This window comes from Saccopteryx leptura, chromosome 7 (assembly GCF_036850995.1).
Source record: "Saccopteryx leptura isolate mSacLep1 chromosome 7, mSacLep1_pri_phased_curated, whole genome shotgun sequence".
NCBI classification, from domain to species: Eukaryota; Metazoa; Chordata; class Mammalia; order Chiroptera; family Emballonuridae; genus Saccopteryx; species Saccopteryx leptura.
The window spans coordinates 115,831,947-115,849,935 of NC_089509.1; the positions used below are offsets into that span (position 1 = coordinate 115,831,947).

The following is a 17,989-nucleotide window of genomic DNA, read 5'->3' on the forward strand; positions in this document are numbered from 1 at the left end:
CCTGCTTGCACCCTGGTCTCTGACCTCCAGCCTGCAGCACGGTGAGAAATAGGTTTCTATAGTGTGAACCTCCCAGTCAGCAGCATTTCGCTATGTAGCCTGAGCTAATACACACAGGTAAACCAACAGGTCACACGGTCCCAGCACAAAGATGCTTGCAGGCGGAAAAGGTTCGTGTTGTCACCTAACATCGGGAGACTGGCTGCCTAGGGAAGGAATGGGAAGATATGTTCTCTTACCCTGTGATTTTCTATCTAAAATAAAAAAACTCATAATGCACGGCAATATAACAACCACTCAACATAGTTTCAGCCACTATGTTCTGAATATTTGAAACATTTTATCAAAGATACTATAAACAGCTCCAATAGGAGTGGTGAGATGTCATGGATGCCACCGGGCCACAAGAGGGCTTGGGGACCACTGCGGGGCTGTCTGAATACTGTGTGCCAGGGGTCCCCAAACTACGGCCCACGGGCCGCATGCGGCCCCGAGGCCATTTATCCAGCCCCTGCCGCACTTCCGGGAGGGGCACCTCTTTCATTGGTGGTCAGTGAGAGGAGCATAGTTCTCATTGAAATACTGGTCAGTTTGTTAATTTAAATTTTCTTGTTCTTTATTTTAAATATTGTATTTGTTCCCATTTTGTTTTTTTACTTTAAAATAAGATAAGTGCAGTGTGCATAGGGATTTGTTCATAGTTTTTTTTATAGTCCGGCCCTCCAACGGTCTGAGGGACAGTGAACTGGCCCCCTGTGTAAAAAGTTTGCGGACCCCTGCTGTATGCTCTCCTCTGGAAACAGAAAATGACTTTTCCCCATTAAGCGAGAAGCAGGAAGGCAGTCACTCTCCTGTGTGCACCTCGACCAGGATCCACTGGGCATGCCCACCAGGGGGCGATGCTCTGCCCACCTGGGGTGTTGCTCTATTGCAACTGGAGCCATTCTAGCACCTGAGGCAGAGGCCATGGAGCCGTCCTCAGTGCCCAGGCCAACTTTGCTCCAACGGAGCCTTGGCTGCGGGAGGGGAAGAGAGAGACAGAGAGGAAGGAGAAGCAGATGGGTGCTTCTCCTGTGTGCCCTGGCCGGGAATTGAACCTGGGACTTCCACATGATGGGCCGATGCTCTACCTCTGAGCCAACTGGCCAGGGCCAGAAAATGACTTCTTATGGGTGAATTACATTTAATTTGCTACCTGTGAGGTAGAAGGTATTCAATCCCACAGGTATGAGTTTAAGACTAAGCAGCGACAGTTTTCCTTCGGGGATCACCGTATCCAGGGCTTAAACTTGGGTTTCAGAGAAAAACAAATTTCTCTAAGGACATGGGAACGTGAGGAGGGAATCAGTCCTCTTGGCATGTCTAAACTCAGCATAGAGAACAATGCGCCAAACAGCCCTGGGAAGGATGATTAAACGGAGCAACTTTATTCCAGCAGTTCATTAACCAAGAACTGTCAACTCAACAAGACCGATTTCATTGACCTTGGCTTTCTGAAGAGCAGAGAACTGAAGCAAGTTCTATTCCCGAGAACTAAAACGCACCCCCCCACACATTGGACGAGGGGAGAGAGGGACGGTGGGACGAGGGGGCAGAGGGACGAGGGGACAGAGGGACGGTGGGACGAGGGGGTAGAGGGACGAGGGGGCAGAGGGACGGTGGGACGAGGGGACAGAGGGACGGTGGGACGAGGGGGCAGAGGGACGGTGAGACGAGGGGAGAGAGGAACGGTGGGACGAGGGGACAGAGGGACGAGGGGGCAGAGGGACGGTGGGACGAGGGGACAGAGGGACGAGGGGGCAGAGGGACGGTGGGACGAGGGGGCAGAGGGACGGTGGGACGAGGGGGCAGAGGGACGGTGGGACGAGGGGACAGAGGGACAGTGCCCTGATGGAGCTTGGCTGCAGACATCCAGCTTCGAGTTTTCTAACGCAGATTCCCGCCTCTTCCGTCCTGAGAGACGCGCTCTTCTTTCCTCTAGGAGAAAATAAACCAACAAGAACGGTTCCAGCACAGTCACTGGAATTACCAACGCCAGGCCCCCAAAGCTTACTGTTTCCCTATTTACTCCAGTGCCTGTGTATACAGTCTACAGTGTGTTCACTGTAGAAAATGACCCCGTGCTTAATAAATACCCTAATAAAAACCCTAGAAAAACAAAGAAACAACCCCCGCCCCCCAAAAAGCAACAACAACAGCAAACTGAGAGTAACCCTAAGCCAGCGAGCGGTGCACACCGGTGTTGACGTTGACGGAGCTTTCCAACCCCGGCCCCACCGGGCACGCGCTGTGGGCTCAGCGGCTCTCAGACTTCAGCTGAACCTCCTCATTTACCCAGAGACAGAAGCTATCTCAGCACAGGGTTCATGGGGGATGCAGGAAGGAGGTATAAACAAGGCTCAACATGGCCCGAGGAACAGAAAGCATTCAGATATCAGCATGTTAATTCCTCTGGAGTCACAGCTCACAAAAATTCGGTCTCTTTCCTCAAGAAATTGATATTAGAGAAAGAAGGAAAATGATTAAATATGTTTATATTGTGGTTTAAGATGGAACTGGTGGTGGAGATTTTCACACTTCAGGGGAGCGAGGAGGGCCCGCCCCAGGGGCCCCCACGGCGGAGCTGGTGAGAAGGGCGTGGTGGTTGGCACACGGATGGTGGGCTGGAGGCAGAGGGGGGTGGGAGGGGCCCGTCATGCTCCAGGGGCCGAGCTGCAGGCGGCTGGAGAGGTGACGGGTGCAAGCAAATCAGGAGACACGGGGAACAGCACAGGGACCAGACCCAGGGAGGACAGGGCTCAAGGTCAGGCACGTGGGACAATGGGACAATGGCATGTGATGTATCCGGCCAGGAGAGCTCAAGGTCAGGCACGTGGGACAATGGGACAATGGCATGTGATGTATCCGGCCAGGAGAGCTCAAGGTCAGGCACGTGGGACAATGGCATGTGATGTATCCGGCCAGGAGAAGCCTGAGACGGCCCTGGCCTCGAGGAGTCACCTTTGGTGAGATGGACCCTTTTAGCTGAAAAACAAGGGGACCCCGGAGGGTGACAAGAGGTGATCCGAGAGGAAACAATGAGCACAGCTTTGTGCTCCCCAATGTCTGATGAGCACGTGGCCAGACCCCTGGAAGCCTCCACCTCACGGGACCGATCACCCTGCCGGTGGCCTGGTCTGAAAAGTCAAGTGGGCTTTGGAGTTACGGGGGCGGGCGGGACGAGAGGGAGGCCCAGACACGGGAAGACGCCCAGAGCGGAGGAAAAGGTGACCGAATCCAGCCAAAGGCCTGCCCGCGGCGGCCCCCCCACCGTGCGGCTGCCCCCCAGGTCTGGAGTGACCCCGCTGGCCCCTTGTGGGGTCTCACCAAAGGTCCCTAGCCCGGGTGTCACGGATGAGGAACCTCTCCTGTCACCCGAGCACTGACATCACCCCTCCCCTGAGAAGACAGATTACAACTCAGGCGGTTTAATCTGTCTGGTTAGCTCACGTATGATTTTATACACAGGAACAATGAAGCAATAAGACAAAACACATGGGAGTTTCTAGAACTGAGTCGAGGTGTTGGAGCCACAGACCTAGAGGATCTGCCTGTGTCCAGACAGTATCCTACAGTGACACCTAAGGTGGCACCATGTGCTCCCTGGGGGACATGGTGGCACACGAACACGGTGGGTGAGAAGCAAGGTCTGAAGTTTTCGGGACACACGAGAAAAGAACGGAACTCCATTTGGAGAGAAAAGGGAGGCGCTGTGGTGAGGCAGCCTGGACAGGGTGGCCCTGGAGAAGCCCAAGGGTGGGGCGGGGGCTGGCAGGACAGCACTGGTCACGAGGCACCTGTGGTTCAGGCCACAGGGACGGGCGTGAGGAGCTGGCGTGGGAGGGGTGGTCACAAGGTACCTGTGGTTCAGGCCACAGGGACGGGCGTGAGGAGCTGGCATGGGAGGGGTGGTCACGAGGCACCTGTGGTTCAGGCCACAGGGACGGGCGTGAGGAGCTGGCGAGGGAGGGGTGGTCACGAGGCACCTGTGGTTCAGGCCACAGGGACGGGCGTGAGGAGCTGGTGTGGGAGGGTGGCTGCAGGCGGGCACAGGCCGGATGCAGGCGGAAGTCAGGCCGGAGTGGAAGGGGGAGGAAAGGACGCCCGGAGCCCGGGGCCGAGCTCGCCAGACAGAAGGGGCAGCGGCGGCCCCGGTGGCTCAGGTCAGAGGGGCGGTCACTCCTGCGTCCACAGCACCCAGTCCCACGGGTAGCCACAGCATTCTGCTTTTGAAATATTTTTCAAACCAGGTGTCACATGGGTCTGATGGCTGACAAGTCCTAGTGGGCAAGGGCAGGGAAGGGCCCACAGGGGCCAGAGGGGCGAGGATGGTAACAGCTCAGGGGAAGGGGTTCAAAGAGCTCACAACAGCTGTTTTCTGAGTGTGAGATGAAGAGGCAGGAAATGACAGTTTGACAGCGAGGGACAGAGCGTGCAAAGTGACGCAGCCCCCTGGACAAGACGCAGAACTCCAGTGAGAGCCTCCGCCTCGATGCGTCTGACCACGGACCTGTGCTTGATGGAAGGGGATGAAATTTGGAAGAAAGTTCAGAGAATTAACATGTACAGTACAGAAGACCACATCCAACAACCACTCACCTTCTTCCCCCAGTGGGTCTGGAAAGAGCCGGCCTCCTCCCCTGTCCTCGGGAAGGCCCTGCCCACCACACGGAAGGGGTCACGGGAATCAGCCCGCCCCCTTCCGCACCCATCACGGTCTGGTGACCGGCTTCTTTTCCCACGGGGCTGAGGGCTGCACCGGGCAGGCAGGGGGGAGCGTGGAGATGGATGGACCTCGATCACGGCTGAGCCCAGCAAACTTTTTGAGCTCCACCGGGGTGCCGATGACAGCTTCGCTGGGCCCTGGAAGCCAGAGTCCGGACTGGATTTTCCAGAGAAGCCTTCCCTTTGATTCGGAACCTGCACACCTGCTTTATCTGGAGATGCTCGGGTATGAGAAGGCACCTTCGTCCACGGAGGCGATTTCTGGCAACACTTCTGATAAAGCCGGTCAAATTTCTCTTTAATTTTGTTGTAACAGTCTCTGACAGAGTCTGGAGATCGTACCCTGGGTAAGGAAATAGCTTCGCTGATTGATGCTGACTTCCTGTACATTCCAGGATGACTTCCTCGGAAAGGGTCAGCTGTAGGCTCAGAGCAGCCCAGGGTCCACGTGGGGTGGCTCTTCCCGAGTGACGGAGAGGGATCCCTCTTTGGCGGGCACCATCCTGTGTCAACGGCCTGTTTGCCCAGGTTTTCAAAAGCCTTGCCGAGACTCTTAGCTTTCGCTCTGCAGAAATGTCTAGCTGGCTGGTGGGTTTCTGAGCCCCCGGGGCTCCCCGGACCACCTGTGCCCGTGCTGGCTGGGGAGGCCGGGCAAGGCAGGCGGCGCTGCCCCCTGGGGCTCAGACAGTATTCCTGATGCAGCTTGTCAAACCTGCTTCCAAGCTCCCTGGGGTGCCATCCTTCGCCCCACGGCCGCCTTGGTCTGGAGACTGTTTTCACGGGAGAGATTAACCACTGCAATGTCATTACCCTCTTTTCCCGACTGAGAGGAGGCGGTGCCCAGGAGTCTATGGAAACCCACGGCCACAACTTCTGCGGCGTCCGCGTGAGCTCCTCCCAGATCCGGAGTCTGGGAACCTCCAGAACAGCCCTTCCCGATTCCAGTCCTGCCTTCCGGGGGCCAGGAAGGGGTCGGAAGTCCCGGCAGTCTCCCAGGAGCCCTGCCTCCCGCTCCGGCTTGGCCCGGGGCCGGAGTCTGTCCCGGGAGCCCCGCTGAGCGCGCGTGTGCCGGCAGCCCCTGCAGCACGTCCTGTTCAGCGAGCCCCGGCACCTGGGCCTCCTGCGCGCGCTCCGGCCCCGGACCATGACAGTCTTGGTGGAGATGACGCAGGAGGGCTTGGCGCTCAGCAGCCCGCTCATGGAGCACAACATGCCCGCGTACAGGTCGCTGATGGTCACGTTGCAGAGGCCGTCCGCCTCGGAGGACTGGCTGCTCGAGAAGCTGCTGCCACTGGCCTCTTGCCACAGGACACTGTCATTTCTGGGCACAATGGCCATGTCTGCGGAGCAAGGGTGTGAGGATGTGACCAGCACAGGCGGACTCCCTTCCGAGACAGGGCCACGGTGTCCTGGAGAGAAGCACACAAGGTCAAGGCATGTCACCATTTCAAATAGTCTGTGGGCAGAGACCATGGGGCCTAAGGGTGATTGTGACTGTTTTTTTTTTTTTTGTTTTTTTTTAAGCAATGCAAAAGAATAAAAGAAAAATTTCATGAAGGTTTGGGAATACACTCTTCTCAATGGTTTCTTTCTAGCTACTATTAATTTCTACTCTCCACCAAACTTCCCAAAAGGAGTCCCCCTTCCCCGTGGGACAGTGGGGTCCCCAAACTTTTTACACAGAGGGCCAGTTCACTGTCCCTCAGACCGTTGGAGGGCCGCCACATACAGTGCTCCTCTCACTGACCACCAGTGAAAGAGGTGGCCCTTCCGGAAGTGCGGTGGGGGGCCGGATAAATGGCCTCAGGGGGCTGTATGCGGCCCGCCGGCCGTAGTTTGGGGATGCCTGGCCTGTAGAGCCTGGCTGCCTTGTCAGAGACAAATGAGGAACCAGAAAATCACGACCTTGTTTGCCTCCAGGGAGGGCAAAAGGAATGAGTCTGGATACACCTCTCCAGACGGCTGACTTGTACACGATGTCGAATGTTTCATATGTTAAAAAAAAATTAAACCAACAAAGATGGGGATCACTCTAAAATTAAACAGACAGAAAAGATGACCCTAACTCTATACAAAACTGGTCACAGACGAAAGAGAAAACAATCGAAATAACTCAGTATACAATATCCTGGACATGCCCCCGCAGTGGGATTGTCTAAGGACAAGAACTGCTGCTTGGGGGTCCGGAACGGCAGGCCCAGGCACCAGCTCCGGCAACAGGCGTGACCCGGCGGCTCCGGGGAAAGACCTCCAGGCCATCGCAGGAGCGCCCACAGAGGACTGCAAGGAAAAGGCACGTGGGCAGGGAGGGATCTGATGGGTCTTTCCTCAGCCAAGCAGCCAGACTCGAGTCACCAACAACGGGACAGACTGATAAGATGTCCTCAATGGACACACTGCCTATGAAGTTTGTTGGCCAAAAACGCTGAACATGAATGTAACCAGGAGAAAACAACTGGACAAGTCCACAGGGAGGGACATTCCGCAAAACTACCAGCAGCCAGGACGATTCAAGCAAGTCAGCGAGGGGAAGGAGGACAACGGTGACAGGAAGGCCAAGGAGCCTTCTGGACAGAAGGGGACACCTCACACACCGTGGGTGCTGCACGGGCCGAACAAACCAAGAAAGGCCACCCAGCGGGTGACGGTGTGCTGTCACTGCGACCCTGCTGGCGAGTGCCCGGCCGGAGGCTGTTCTAGCATTGCCCTGCCTTCAGGAGGTACTTGTGAAGCACCTAGGGATATCTTTGGATGCAAAGGAATAGATACAGCGTGTGTGTGTGAGATGATTAACCAAGTTGACCAAAGTTGACGGTTAAATGTAGGTGAAGCATGTAATTTACGGCATGAGTCCTAGGTTTCCTAGAGATTCAAAAATCCTCAACATAGCAAGTTGGGATCAGGAACAAATTAGCAATTAGTATGCCAGAGTCCGAGAGGGAAAAAGCAGTGAGTTTTTCAAACTCTTAAGAAGAATCTACCTATCCATGGCAAACGTCTGTAAACGGTTTACGTCAACGAACCCTGCCCAGCAAACACGGGGCGTGCTCAGCCTGAGCGGCGGTGCCAGGGGCGGGTGGCTCTGCCGGCAGCGTGTGGGACACGGCTCACACAGTCTGTCACACTCACCAAGGGCAGGACCGGGACGCCAGGCCAGGGAGGGCACCACGCTCACACGTGTGTCGGTTCCACCTCCGTCGTCACTGAGCTGAAATCAAAGCAAGTGATTTTCACAAAGGAGTTGTGAGCTGTCAGCAAGGGGCCCAGGACGATGGTTCTCCCCCAGTGCCACGCTGCAGGTATGGGAAGGGACCGGACATCTGAGCTTGGCAGCAGCAGCGACAGGTGTATGCCATGACCACGGACAGCGGCCGGCTGGGCTCACAGCAGTGCTGGGGAAAGTGTCTCGGACAGCGGCCGGCTGGGCTCACAGTAGTGCTGGGGAGAGTGTCTCGGTCACACCTGATACTGCATTCGGGTGGCCTCCCGCATGGCCCACCCTGCCGCTCTGGGACGAAGGCATTTCGGGTGCACCCACTAATTCAGGGGTCCTCTGGGCAGCAGCACAGGAAGGAAACACATGTTCCGGGAGAGTTTGCTGCCTCTGAGACGGGTTCTTTATCCCACACGTGCACTTCCTAGCTATCTGGTATTAAAATGCCCTTTATCTTGTTAAGAGCTATCGACAAGCCTTGTAAAGCTACGGAGGCAAAACACTGGGGGACAGGCCGCAGGAGAAGTAGGCGGCCCGACCCTGGGAGACGGGCTACCGCTTGCAGGGCTGATCCTCTCCACCCAAGGGCGGGGCCCCACTAGATATCTGATGGGCAATGGGGTGGGGGCAGTGACACACCCACAAGCGTCCTTGACCTTGGGGCCCTAGAGGACCCTGAGCATTGACTCAAGGTGAGTTGTGAGCGAGAGGGCTGGGGGAAAATCGCTCCTCACGGGTTCCGTGGAGAGAGAACAAGAACTGGCCACCCCGTGCCTCCGGGCGCCGCCTGTCTCCGGTCAGTTACACATAGACACGTACTGTGGCATGGGTCACCTCTGAGCATTCTGCATCCTGTAGCAGCATGTCCACTTGGCTCAGGTACTTCCTTCTTAAGTCGTCCTTCAAGGGGCTCCAAGGCACTGCGGGCTGACAGAGGAGAGAGGTCAACACTCCGAGGGCTTTTAGGGATGGACAAGCTCTTGGATTCTGGAATAAACTGGCAAGCTCATTCATGTGCAACCTTTTTTTTTTTTTCAAATGAGAGGAAAGGAGATAAAGCCCTGACCGGATCCATCTGGCAACCCTTTTGGGGCCAATGCTTGGACCAACTGAGCTATCCTCAGCACCTAGGGCCAATGCTCAAACCAATCGAGGCAATTGCTGTGAGAGGGAAAGAGAGAGAGAAAAGAGAGGGAGGGAAAGAGAAGTAGATGAACGCTTCTCCTATGTGTCTTGACCGGGGATCAAACTTGGGACGTCTGCATACCAGGCCGACACTCTATCCACTGAGCCAGCTGGCCAGGGCCTTAATGTGCAAATCTTTAAATGATGTTTCTCAAAGTCACTTTTCATTTCCCGCTGGTTCTAGTAAAAGTGGTCCAGGCCCACCTGACCAGGAATCTGACCGTAGGAACTTAAGAGTGGTACCGGTCCGAAAGGAAGTCAGAAGACAGAGATACCGGTCTGCAGAGGGTACGACAATGCTGCTAGAGCAGGACAGAGGAGAACCAGCTGCAGGTCCTCAGGTGTGCTCAGGACGCAGCTACCAGAACGGGCCCCAATCTGTAGGCAATAAAAACTCTGCGTTCCAACTCAGGAGGTGGGGAGGCTGGCCGTCTCTCCCCGGCCACACAGTGCCCACAGTGGGTCTGTCTCTCCTCTCTGCAGCCGAGTGGGGCGAGGCCGGGCCTGGGGACGCAGATGGGGGCAACGCAGACACGCACTGTCCCGCGTGTCCCTACTGTGGGGCTACCTACTTCCCCGTCACTGCTCCTCCCCTGCACAGTACCCACAAGCACTCCCCCGGGGCCACCACTTTCCTCTAGGTAGACACTCACAGCCACTCATGGCTGCGTGAGCAAACCCATGCACCACACCGAGTGACTGCGGAGGAAAACCAGACTGCAGGTCCTCTAGCACCTGCCTCGGGCCACGTGGGACGCTCCACGTTGTGTGTGTCCCCATCTATCCCAGAGGGGAGGAACGGGGAGAAGCAGATCCTGGATAGAGACAGGTGGCTTCCCGGACCTCGGGGGCAGGCTGGGAGACAGCCCACAGAATAATAGCCCGCCAGAGTATGTGACCTCGTGACCCGGTGGGCTTTCAAGGGCTCACCTAGGAACACTCCCTAGAACACCTTCCTGGGACACGGCCTCGATGGAGAGAGGTCGACCGAGAACCCGGCTTTCAGGGTCGCGGCTCGATCAAGGCGAACAGCACAGCGGGAGCCACAGCTGTATTTTTCTGTGTGCGTGCGTGCGTGCGTGCGGGGGCGGGGGTGTATCGGGACACGACGATGGCGACACCCTCCAACCTCTGGGGTAGGGGTGGCTGCCGAGTGGTGGGCTGAGGACTGCCCCGCTGCCCAGGGGAACTGCGGGCAGGACCGACGACGTGAGGGGCGGGAGGAGCGGAGCGAGCCTCAGAAGGGGAAGGTGCAGGAGCGAGGGTGCGCACCTGCGCCCCCACCCTGACTGCCCCCCTGTCAGTGCCGGAGGCGGGTCTTACCATCAGGGCCTCCGCGGCCAGACTGTCCCGGGACGAAGAGTCATCAGCACCACTGTTTTCTGATTCTGAAAGCAAAATAGCATTATTTCAACCAGAATTTTAAGAAAGCTGGCATTTTCCTCCAGCATGGCGTCTGTATCCCTTGAGCGTGTTCACACTATAAAAATCCCAATTGCTTTAAGTACGCTCCATTTAAGGACAGGTCACCTGTCACTGTTCCTGAATATTAGAGACACAGAGACCCCATTCATTAGAACAGAAATTGCCTCAAGGGCTGCAGACAGGGAGAAGCGGCTTTAACGTCCCTTCCAGCTCTTTCGATGACCTCTGACCCCAGAAGATGAGTCCTGCTAACCCAGCAGCGTCCAACAGAACTTTGTGCGATGACGGAGAGCGCCCTCTGCTGGCCACTGTAGCCACCGGCCACACGGGGCTGCTGAACACTTGGACCGTGGCTAGTGCGGCTGGGGAGCTGAATTAATTTTAAGTTTTATTTCATTTTCAATTAATTTGAATGGCCCCAGGTGGCCGGTGCTACCATACCGGACAGTGCGGCTCTAGAAGGAACTATTTCCAATTATTTCAAGCAATCCAGGAAACTCATGGACCCAAGGACTTAAGAGTTAATACGTGTAGCAACACTGGTAAACGGAACGTCTGTGAGCAAATGTCTTCAGCTGGTCTTTCTAGTTCTACTCTGAACGAGCTGTTTTCCCTGGAGGATGTCCCTTCCCCCTACTCCTGACTGCCCCGCAGAGGAGGGCTGGGCGGAGGGGACAGAGGCTGCAGACGGGCCTGTCCCAAAGCTGTCACTAGAGTTATCTCACTGCTCCGAGGGGAGAGCCAGGTGTCAAGAGCTGAGGTAGAAGCGGGCTCTGATCTGATCTGGGCCGTGGGCCCGCTGCTCATCAGAATGAACACTGTCAGTGGACTCTCACTGGTGAAGTTCAAGAGGTCAGGTCAGGCACGGGCTGGGTTCTGCTGGTGACCCAGCGCAAGGGGAAGCCCCTGCAGCGCTCTGAGCAGGGGACTGGAGTGACCCGACTCGCATGACCCCAACTGTCAGTGGGCAGAGGGAGCCAGGAGCCGGTCCCGGGGGTGTCCAGGGGGCGCGGGGACAGAGGAGCAGGAGCGACAGTGGGGGCAAGGGGCACAGGGCAGCGACGTCCTGGATGCGAGGGGCGAGGGCGGGGCTGGGACAGGGCTGCCGGGTTTCTGGCTCGTTCTGTGGGGCAGGTGGTGTGAGCCTCGTACCAAGGGTGAGTCTGTGGGTTGACCTTTCCAGTTTAGATATGCAGGGTTTAGGCAAAGTATTCAAGGAGAGAGGCCACGAGGCAATAGACACACCCAGACAGGGTGTGGGCTGGGGATTCCGCCGGAGCGAAGGGCTCAGGCCAGATTTCGAGAAAGGCCACCCTGTGAAGACAGGAGGTGGGCTGAGGAGGAAGGAGAGAGGGCAGTGCCAAGGCCAGGCTTTCAGAAGCTGCGAGAATAGGAAGTCCCTATGGGAAAATGAGAAAGGAAGACAACAAGATGTTTGTAGTAGTTAGTGGTTCATATCACCACTTTCTAAGGGCACATCTCAGGTCTTAGCAATTCTTGACATTATTATTTACAAAAAGTTTAAAAAAATTGGGTGGGGGGGGGTGTATGTTTATTACTTTAGAATATTTGAGTACTGTCTGCTTATGTGCCAAGTATCACAGTGAAGACAGCTCCTATGGGGAGTGTAGGTGGAAATAACTGGACCCTTTAAGATGTCCTACCATATAACATAGACCTTAGAGAAAGCCGTGGTGAGGAATCCAGACTTTAAATGTTGTAACAGAAACAAATCAGCCCTCGATTTCTGGCCCAGGGGACACTCACCCTCTCCCAGGTCCTGTGTGTTGGGCGCGGGCAGCTCGTCACCGCCAGCTGAGGCCGGCCCGGGGCCGTCATTCCCACCGACAGTCTTCGCTGGGGAGCCCTCCAAGTGCAGAAGGGGACACAGACACACTCGTTTCAGCCACACAGTTCAGAGCCACTGGGAAGTAACAAGCCTCCGGCCCCCCTCTAACGTGGGAGAGCAGGGAGCCCACAACACTTCTCTTCCAGCCCAGGCAGGATAAAGGCCTCACACCCTCTAGCAGGCGGTTGAGGCCCCCTGTCCGTGGTGTCCAGATAAATTCAGGGAGAAACAGGCCAACCAACCCGGGCTTCGGAAGACAGCGCCAGGCAGGACAGGATCGTGACCCTGCGCACGGCACCCTCCCTAATCCTCTTCCCTGTTCACAAGGCATTTCTTTCCCGGAAGGACCGGGACTTGGGCTTTTCTGTAAGAACTCAACTAAGTAAGCTCGCAGCTGTGGCTCAAGTGTGGGGCTGGGAGGGGTCTGTCCAACTGGCCCAGCTCTGCGTAGGGGTTCCAGCTGTCAGAGTCCCTCAGCCTGTGGCAGAGGAGACTCGGTGCGGGGGGTGGGGGTGGGGGGGCAGGAAAGGCTTAAACATCCATCCCGTAGCTCCTCCCTGCACTTGACGAAGGAAAGAAGAAATGATTCTTAGTCCTTACAAACAGGGAAACAGTAACGTGTCCACACCTTCATCCCCACCAGCACCCCTCCACAGCAAGGCGTGCTGGCAACCAAGCACGGCATGAAATACCTGGATTTGTTCTTGGGTTTTTCCCGTTACTAGTCCTCCACCCCAAACTCTCAATCCTTAAGACAAGAAAGAAAAATGACCACGTTAGTAATCCTGAACACCGAGCTTCTGTTTCATCCGCATGCAAAGAAAACCACAATGAGAGGCAGAGGAAACTACAGTATTAAAACCAACCCTTATTTCTGATCATCTGTTGTTTTTCCTCTTTGTAAGGTTGAAGTTCTCTTTTTTTAAAATCGAGATTAGACAAAAATTGGTTGTTAATGAATATCTCTACCTACTGGGCAGCAGCTGGTCAAATTTCACCATGAAGCCACAAAGTTAAATGGAAAACAAGAAACACGAGTACCAAGTACTGTATTTATTCCTTCAGTCAGATATAGAGGGCAACCTACATACCACAAGCAGAGATGGGGGGGGGGAGCGCTTTCGCAGGCAATCCCTATGTTCTGCGAACAAGCGTTAAGCGGTCAACTCAAGTTCATCATCAGAAGGGACCAGTGGGTGTCAAGGCTTGAGACAGTCGTTAATGATAACAGCAGCAAAAACTTCCACGGTGCTGATAATGTTCTACACCTTTTCCAAGTGCCCCTTGGTTCATCTTCACAAAAACTCACATGTACCTCGAATAGGACTTCTAACCCCCTACTGGGACAGGCATTCACCAAGTTCACTGTACAGAAGGAGATACAGCAAAGTGGTCAAGTAAACAGCCCAGGCCACGTGCCCACATGGTGGAGCCAGGCTGTGAACCTGGGACAGTGAGTGATTGTGCTCCTGGCCACTGTGCTACACAGCCTTTCCAGAACAGGGTGATGCTTGAGCAAATGCCCTTGGGAGTCAAATCCAGGCTTTGTCACCTTGGCTAATTGTAAAGCCAATAGGCGCAGCCACCATCACAGCAGCCTGGCCCGTGCAAGTCCGTATAGGATTCGGACAGACGGTAATGAAACGGAGCCAAGAACTGGTGGGCCTTTACCTTTAATCCTAGCTTGTACCCAGTAGGCAAGTAAAAACACACACTGGGCTCCAAAACCCACTCATTCAGTGCTCACAAAGCCACTGACTTATCCGAGTTTCCTAGAATCAAAGGTTTCTAGCTCACTAGCCTTATTCACCTCTATTCCCCATCTCCTTCTCTCTGCACAAACTGGCTTCTCCTTCAGCATTCTACCATCTTGGCTGCTTCTCCTGGCCTTCTCCATGTGGCCTTTCTCTGCTCTCCTCTCTAATGCTAATCTCAGGAACCAAAAGAGCAAACTGCAGGTCTGCCCCACTTTATAGTGTAGATTCAAAACCTTTAATCCAATATACAAACAAGGAAGTCTCTGATACAAAGTCACTTATCTGAGGCATAATGGGATTCCTCATGAGATTGCACCACCCCACATCAAAAAGGGTGGGAAAGGCTTAGTCCCAAAACCAAGTCCCAGGATACAAGGATCCTGCCTGTCCACAGCCCGCCCCAACACACATTAATATAATCACGCCCATCCCAAGTAGGAAGGGCAACTAATACCATCACCTGGGCGATGGGCTTCCATGTGGGCAGCGCCATCTTTAACAAAGTGAGCATAATATATTTTATCTGCCCAAAACTAAGTGACATGGGGAAGTTCATTAACCTCTGCGTTTTCCCCCTGCTAGGAGCCAAGGATGATTTTAAGAAGTGACCACCTCGCAGGATTGAGAATCAAAAACCTGACTCTTAGAAGTATACATGTACTTCTAAAGTAACTACTATTACTTTCTTGCTACCTTCATCACATCAGGGTGGGAGTGTTAGTTCCACACTATTCCCTATGGTGTTGCCTTAAGTGGAAATTTACACTACAAGGGTGGTCAGCTAGCAAGCACTCACCAGACAGACCACTCCCTAATGAAGTGCTTCTCCAGGCTAAGCCACAGGTCCGGGGACCTGTGCTCCCATCAACTAGCACCTTATCAGACTGCAGACACGCTGAATCGGCATCCAGAGCCCCAGGAATCCGTGTTTCAACAAGCTCTCCGCACCCAGAACCCCAGGAATCCGTGTTTTAACAAGCTCTCCGCATCCAGAACCCCAGGAATCCGTGTTTTAACAAGCTCTCCGCATCCAGAGCCCCAGGAATCCGTGTTTTAACAAGCTCTCCGCATCCAGAGCCCCAGGAATCCATGTTTTAACAAGCTCTCCGCATCCAGAGCCCCAGGAATCCGTGTTTTAACAAGCTCTCCATGTGCCTTCCACGTGCTATAAAGTGTGACGGCTACTAAGGTGTTAAGGTGCTTCAACAGCTGTCCTCATCAAAATGGGAGCCAGAAATGAATTTTCACTGAAGTTAGTGGTATTCAAGATACACGAACTGGCAAAATATTCCAGGCCCATCCTTAGTGAAGCCTGTAGGAATGATACCTGAAGAGCCCTGTGTCCTGCCCTAGGGTTCGAGCTGTCAGAGCCGGCCTGCCGCAAACCAGACAGCAACAGGAAACTGCAGGCGGAATCCCTCAGCTTCTGCCTGTGTAAACTTGGCACCCAAAGTATGGCTGGGTCAGCTAAGAGGGGAAAGAGCTAGATCTTCACTTAAAGAGCAGGTCCTATCACCCTTTCTGTGTCTGTCTTACCCAACACCCGGCAGGACTGAATCCGAGACTGGCATTCGCTAGTAATGATGAGTTGGTTACAAGGCCGAATGGAGGGAACTGACAGCCCCACCCAGTGCAAACTTTCTCTGGTCGTTTTATTGCAGGAATCAAAGGAGGACAAAAACGTTCAGACAACTTGATGAAGGAAGTAGGATTTATTCAGCCAGCAGAGTAGTGTGACCCCAACAGAGGCAACAAAACTCATGCTCCCCAAAGTTAGATTTCTTACATCTTATACACCTTTACAGCTTTAGCTTTCACGTAACAAATGCCTGATTTCTATGACTTCTTTGTTTGCAGGCCTATGTGACTTTCCTGTCTTAGGGAGGGGAAGGGGAGAGGTGGCTAGAGGGTCTTCCCTCGACAATCCCACCGCAGTGCATTTCAAGGAACAGATAACCAGCAAGGCCCACACCCGTGGTTTGTTATTTTTCAAACCTTTCTGTCTGCCCTTGTTCCCTCAGTCAAGAACACTGAGATCACAGGCTCTAGTGTAAGACCCCAGACATTGCAGGCTCCCCTCTCCTCTGCATTCTTCTGGTTTCTCCTCCTTCAATTTACCCAAGAGAAGCCCTGATACGTAAGTCAGTTTGCAACACCAACCATTGTCAATATTCAGAAGGGGGAGGGGGCGATGATTCCCTACCCTGGGGCGTACGGTAGGTCAGCGTGGACATCTGTACCAGCGGGTCATCCTCGAAGGGTTGGTTGTACTGCAGGGAGAGGAAGGGGCGTCACGTCGGGTCCCAGGGTGCAAGGAGCCCGTGATGCGGGAGGAGGAGGCGCCACCGCGAGGCTGGTCTGGAGACGCCCCCCACCTCCCACCCCTCCCCCTGCCTCCAGACCGCCACGCTCGGCTCCCAGGACCCCTAAAGCCGCCTTCCCCTTCCCGGCCCCCGGCCCCTAAGCCCCGCCTCGTCCCCCTCGGACCCTCAGCCCTTAACTCTGCCTCCCCTTCCTGCCGTCGGCCTCCCACACCATCCCCCAACCCTGCCTTCTGCTTCCTTCCACGCCGGCCTCGCGCCCCTCCCAGCGGGCTGGGGTGGGGTGTGCACCTTCTCCAGCAGCTGCTGCATGCGTCTCTGGAAGCGCCGGCGGTTATCACCGAGGCTCTGCCGCAGCGCGTCCTCCGCGGAGACCTCGCCTTCCATGGCGCGCAGGAAGCCCGAACCCCGACTGCAGCAGGAAACCCCGACGGCGAGCCCTTCCCCGCGTCCCGGTTCAAATAAAGACCCCGCCGTTCCTGCCTACCCCTCCGGCTTCCCATTGGCTGACGTGGAGATGGTGAGTGCTGATTGGCCGTTTCAAACACAGTTAACAGAGCTTTTTTTTTTTCCTCGGCCAATCCGCGCCGGAGTTCCCGCATCTGCCCCGCCCCGAAGTCTGGGGGGGGTGACCGGGGAGTACCGCCGCGCATGCGCACCGTAATGGCCCGATGGGTCTCGGGTCGCTGCGGTACCTGGGAATAACAGCATCAGGCCAGAATCAAGCTTGCTGGTCTCCCAGTCCTCTTTGATTGACTTCCTCACACCCATGGTCCAACGTGGTGGCCCAGCGAAGGAAGCAGCCGCGCGTGATGCTCCTAATTTGGCACCATTCCCTACAAACACACACCGTCCTCCCTCACACACACCTTAGCAACCTAAACAGGTGACCCAGACCCACTGCCAAACTCGTCCCTTACCACTGCCCACCTCCGTGTAACTGGGAAGGACCACAAGTCAGTTCCTTCCGGGTCAGCTGGGTTTGGGGGCAGGCTGCAAGGATGGGAGTGGGGTGCTCAGCCCTGCTGCAGAACCTCCACTTCCGGCGGCGCCTGCACAGCGCCCTCTGCTGGCCGGGCCAGGCTTTTGCAACCATCCAAGTGCTATTCGAAATTATGTCCCCAGGAGATAACTCTCACTAGGATTATTTCAAGTCTGCTCCCAGAGAGGTGCCTGCCTACATTTTATAAGAAGTTATATCACACATGGGGACTTGGTCTTCACAGAGTTACCGTGCACATAGTTTTATGTTGGAAAGGTGTGGAAATGACATCACCTGTCTGTAGTTGGAGAAGCACAGCTTTTGGCTAGCCCCAGCATTGACATAGAAACTGCTCTCTGACAGCGAGACGTCGCTCTGAGATGCATGATAAACCACAAGCATCCAAGAAAGGGGTTCCCTCTCTTCTGTCACTCCAGGGCTGATGGAAACAAAGGAATGGGATGTAGCGGGCAGGTTGGCTTTCCAAAGGGT

The 17,989-nt window shown here is 55.1% G+C and overlaps 1 protein-coding gene across 1 annotated transcript; it reads right to left on the minus strand.

The window, feature by feature from the left end:
* Positions 1-1,419: 1,419 nt before the first annotated feature.
* On the minus strand, positions 1,420-17,460 carry HJURP (Holliday junction recognition protein). The gene is made up of 10 exons (XM_066346147.1): positions 17,436-17,460; positions 16,807-17,210; positions 16,398-16,464; positions 13,130-13,185; positions 12,356-12,455; positions 10,487-10,551; positions 8,798-8,905; positions 7,894-7,972; positions 4,639-6,173; positions 1,420-1,977 (listed from the first exon to the last, which is right to left on the minus strand). The coding sequence occupies exons 2-10, from the start codon at positions 16,900-16,902 to the stop codon at positions 1,927-1,929; spliced, it is 2,157 nt and encodes a 718-aa protein (XP_066202244.1). The 5' UTR covers positions 16,903-17,210; positions 17,436-17,460; the 3' UTR covers positions 1,420-1,926.
* Positions 17,461-17,989: the final 529 nt, after the last annotated feature.

Excerpts from the sequence above, each read along its gene's own strand:
- HJURP (XM_066346147.1), bottom strand. The coding sequence starts at position 16,902 with ATGGAAGGCGAGGTCTCCGCGGAGGACGCGCTGCGGCAGAGCCTCGGT. Across the intron at positions 8,906-10,486 it reads TGGCCGCGGAGGCCCTGATG|CCCGCAGTGCCTTGGAGCCC; the intron begins GTAAGACCCGCC and ends CTCCTCTGTCAG. Across the intron at positions 1,978-4,638 it reads AGACCCACTGGGGGAAGAAG|AGGAAAGAAGAGCGCGTCTC; the intron begins GTGAGTGGTTGT and ends ATTTTCTCCTAG.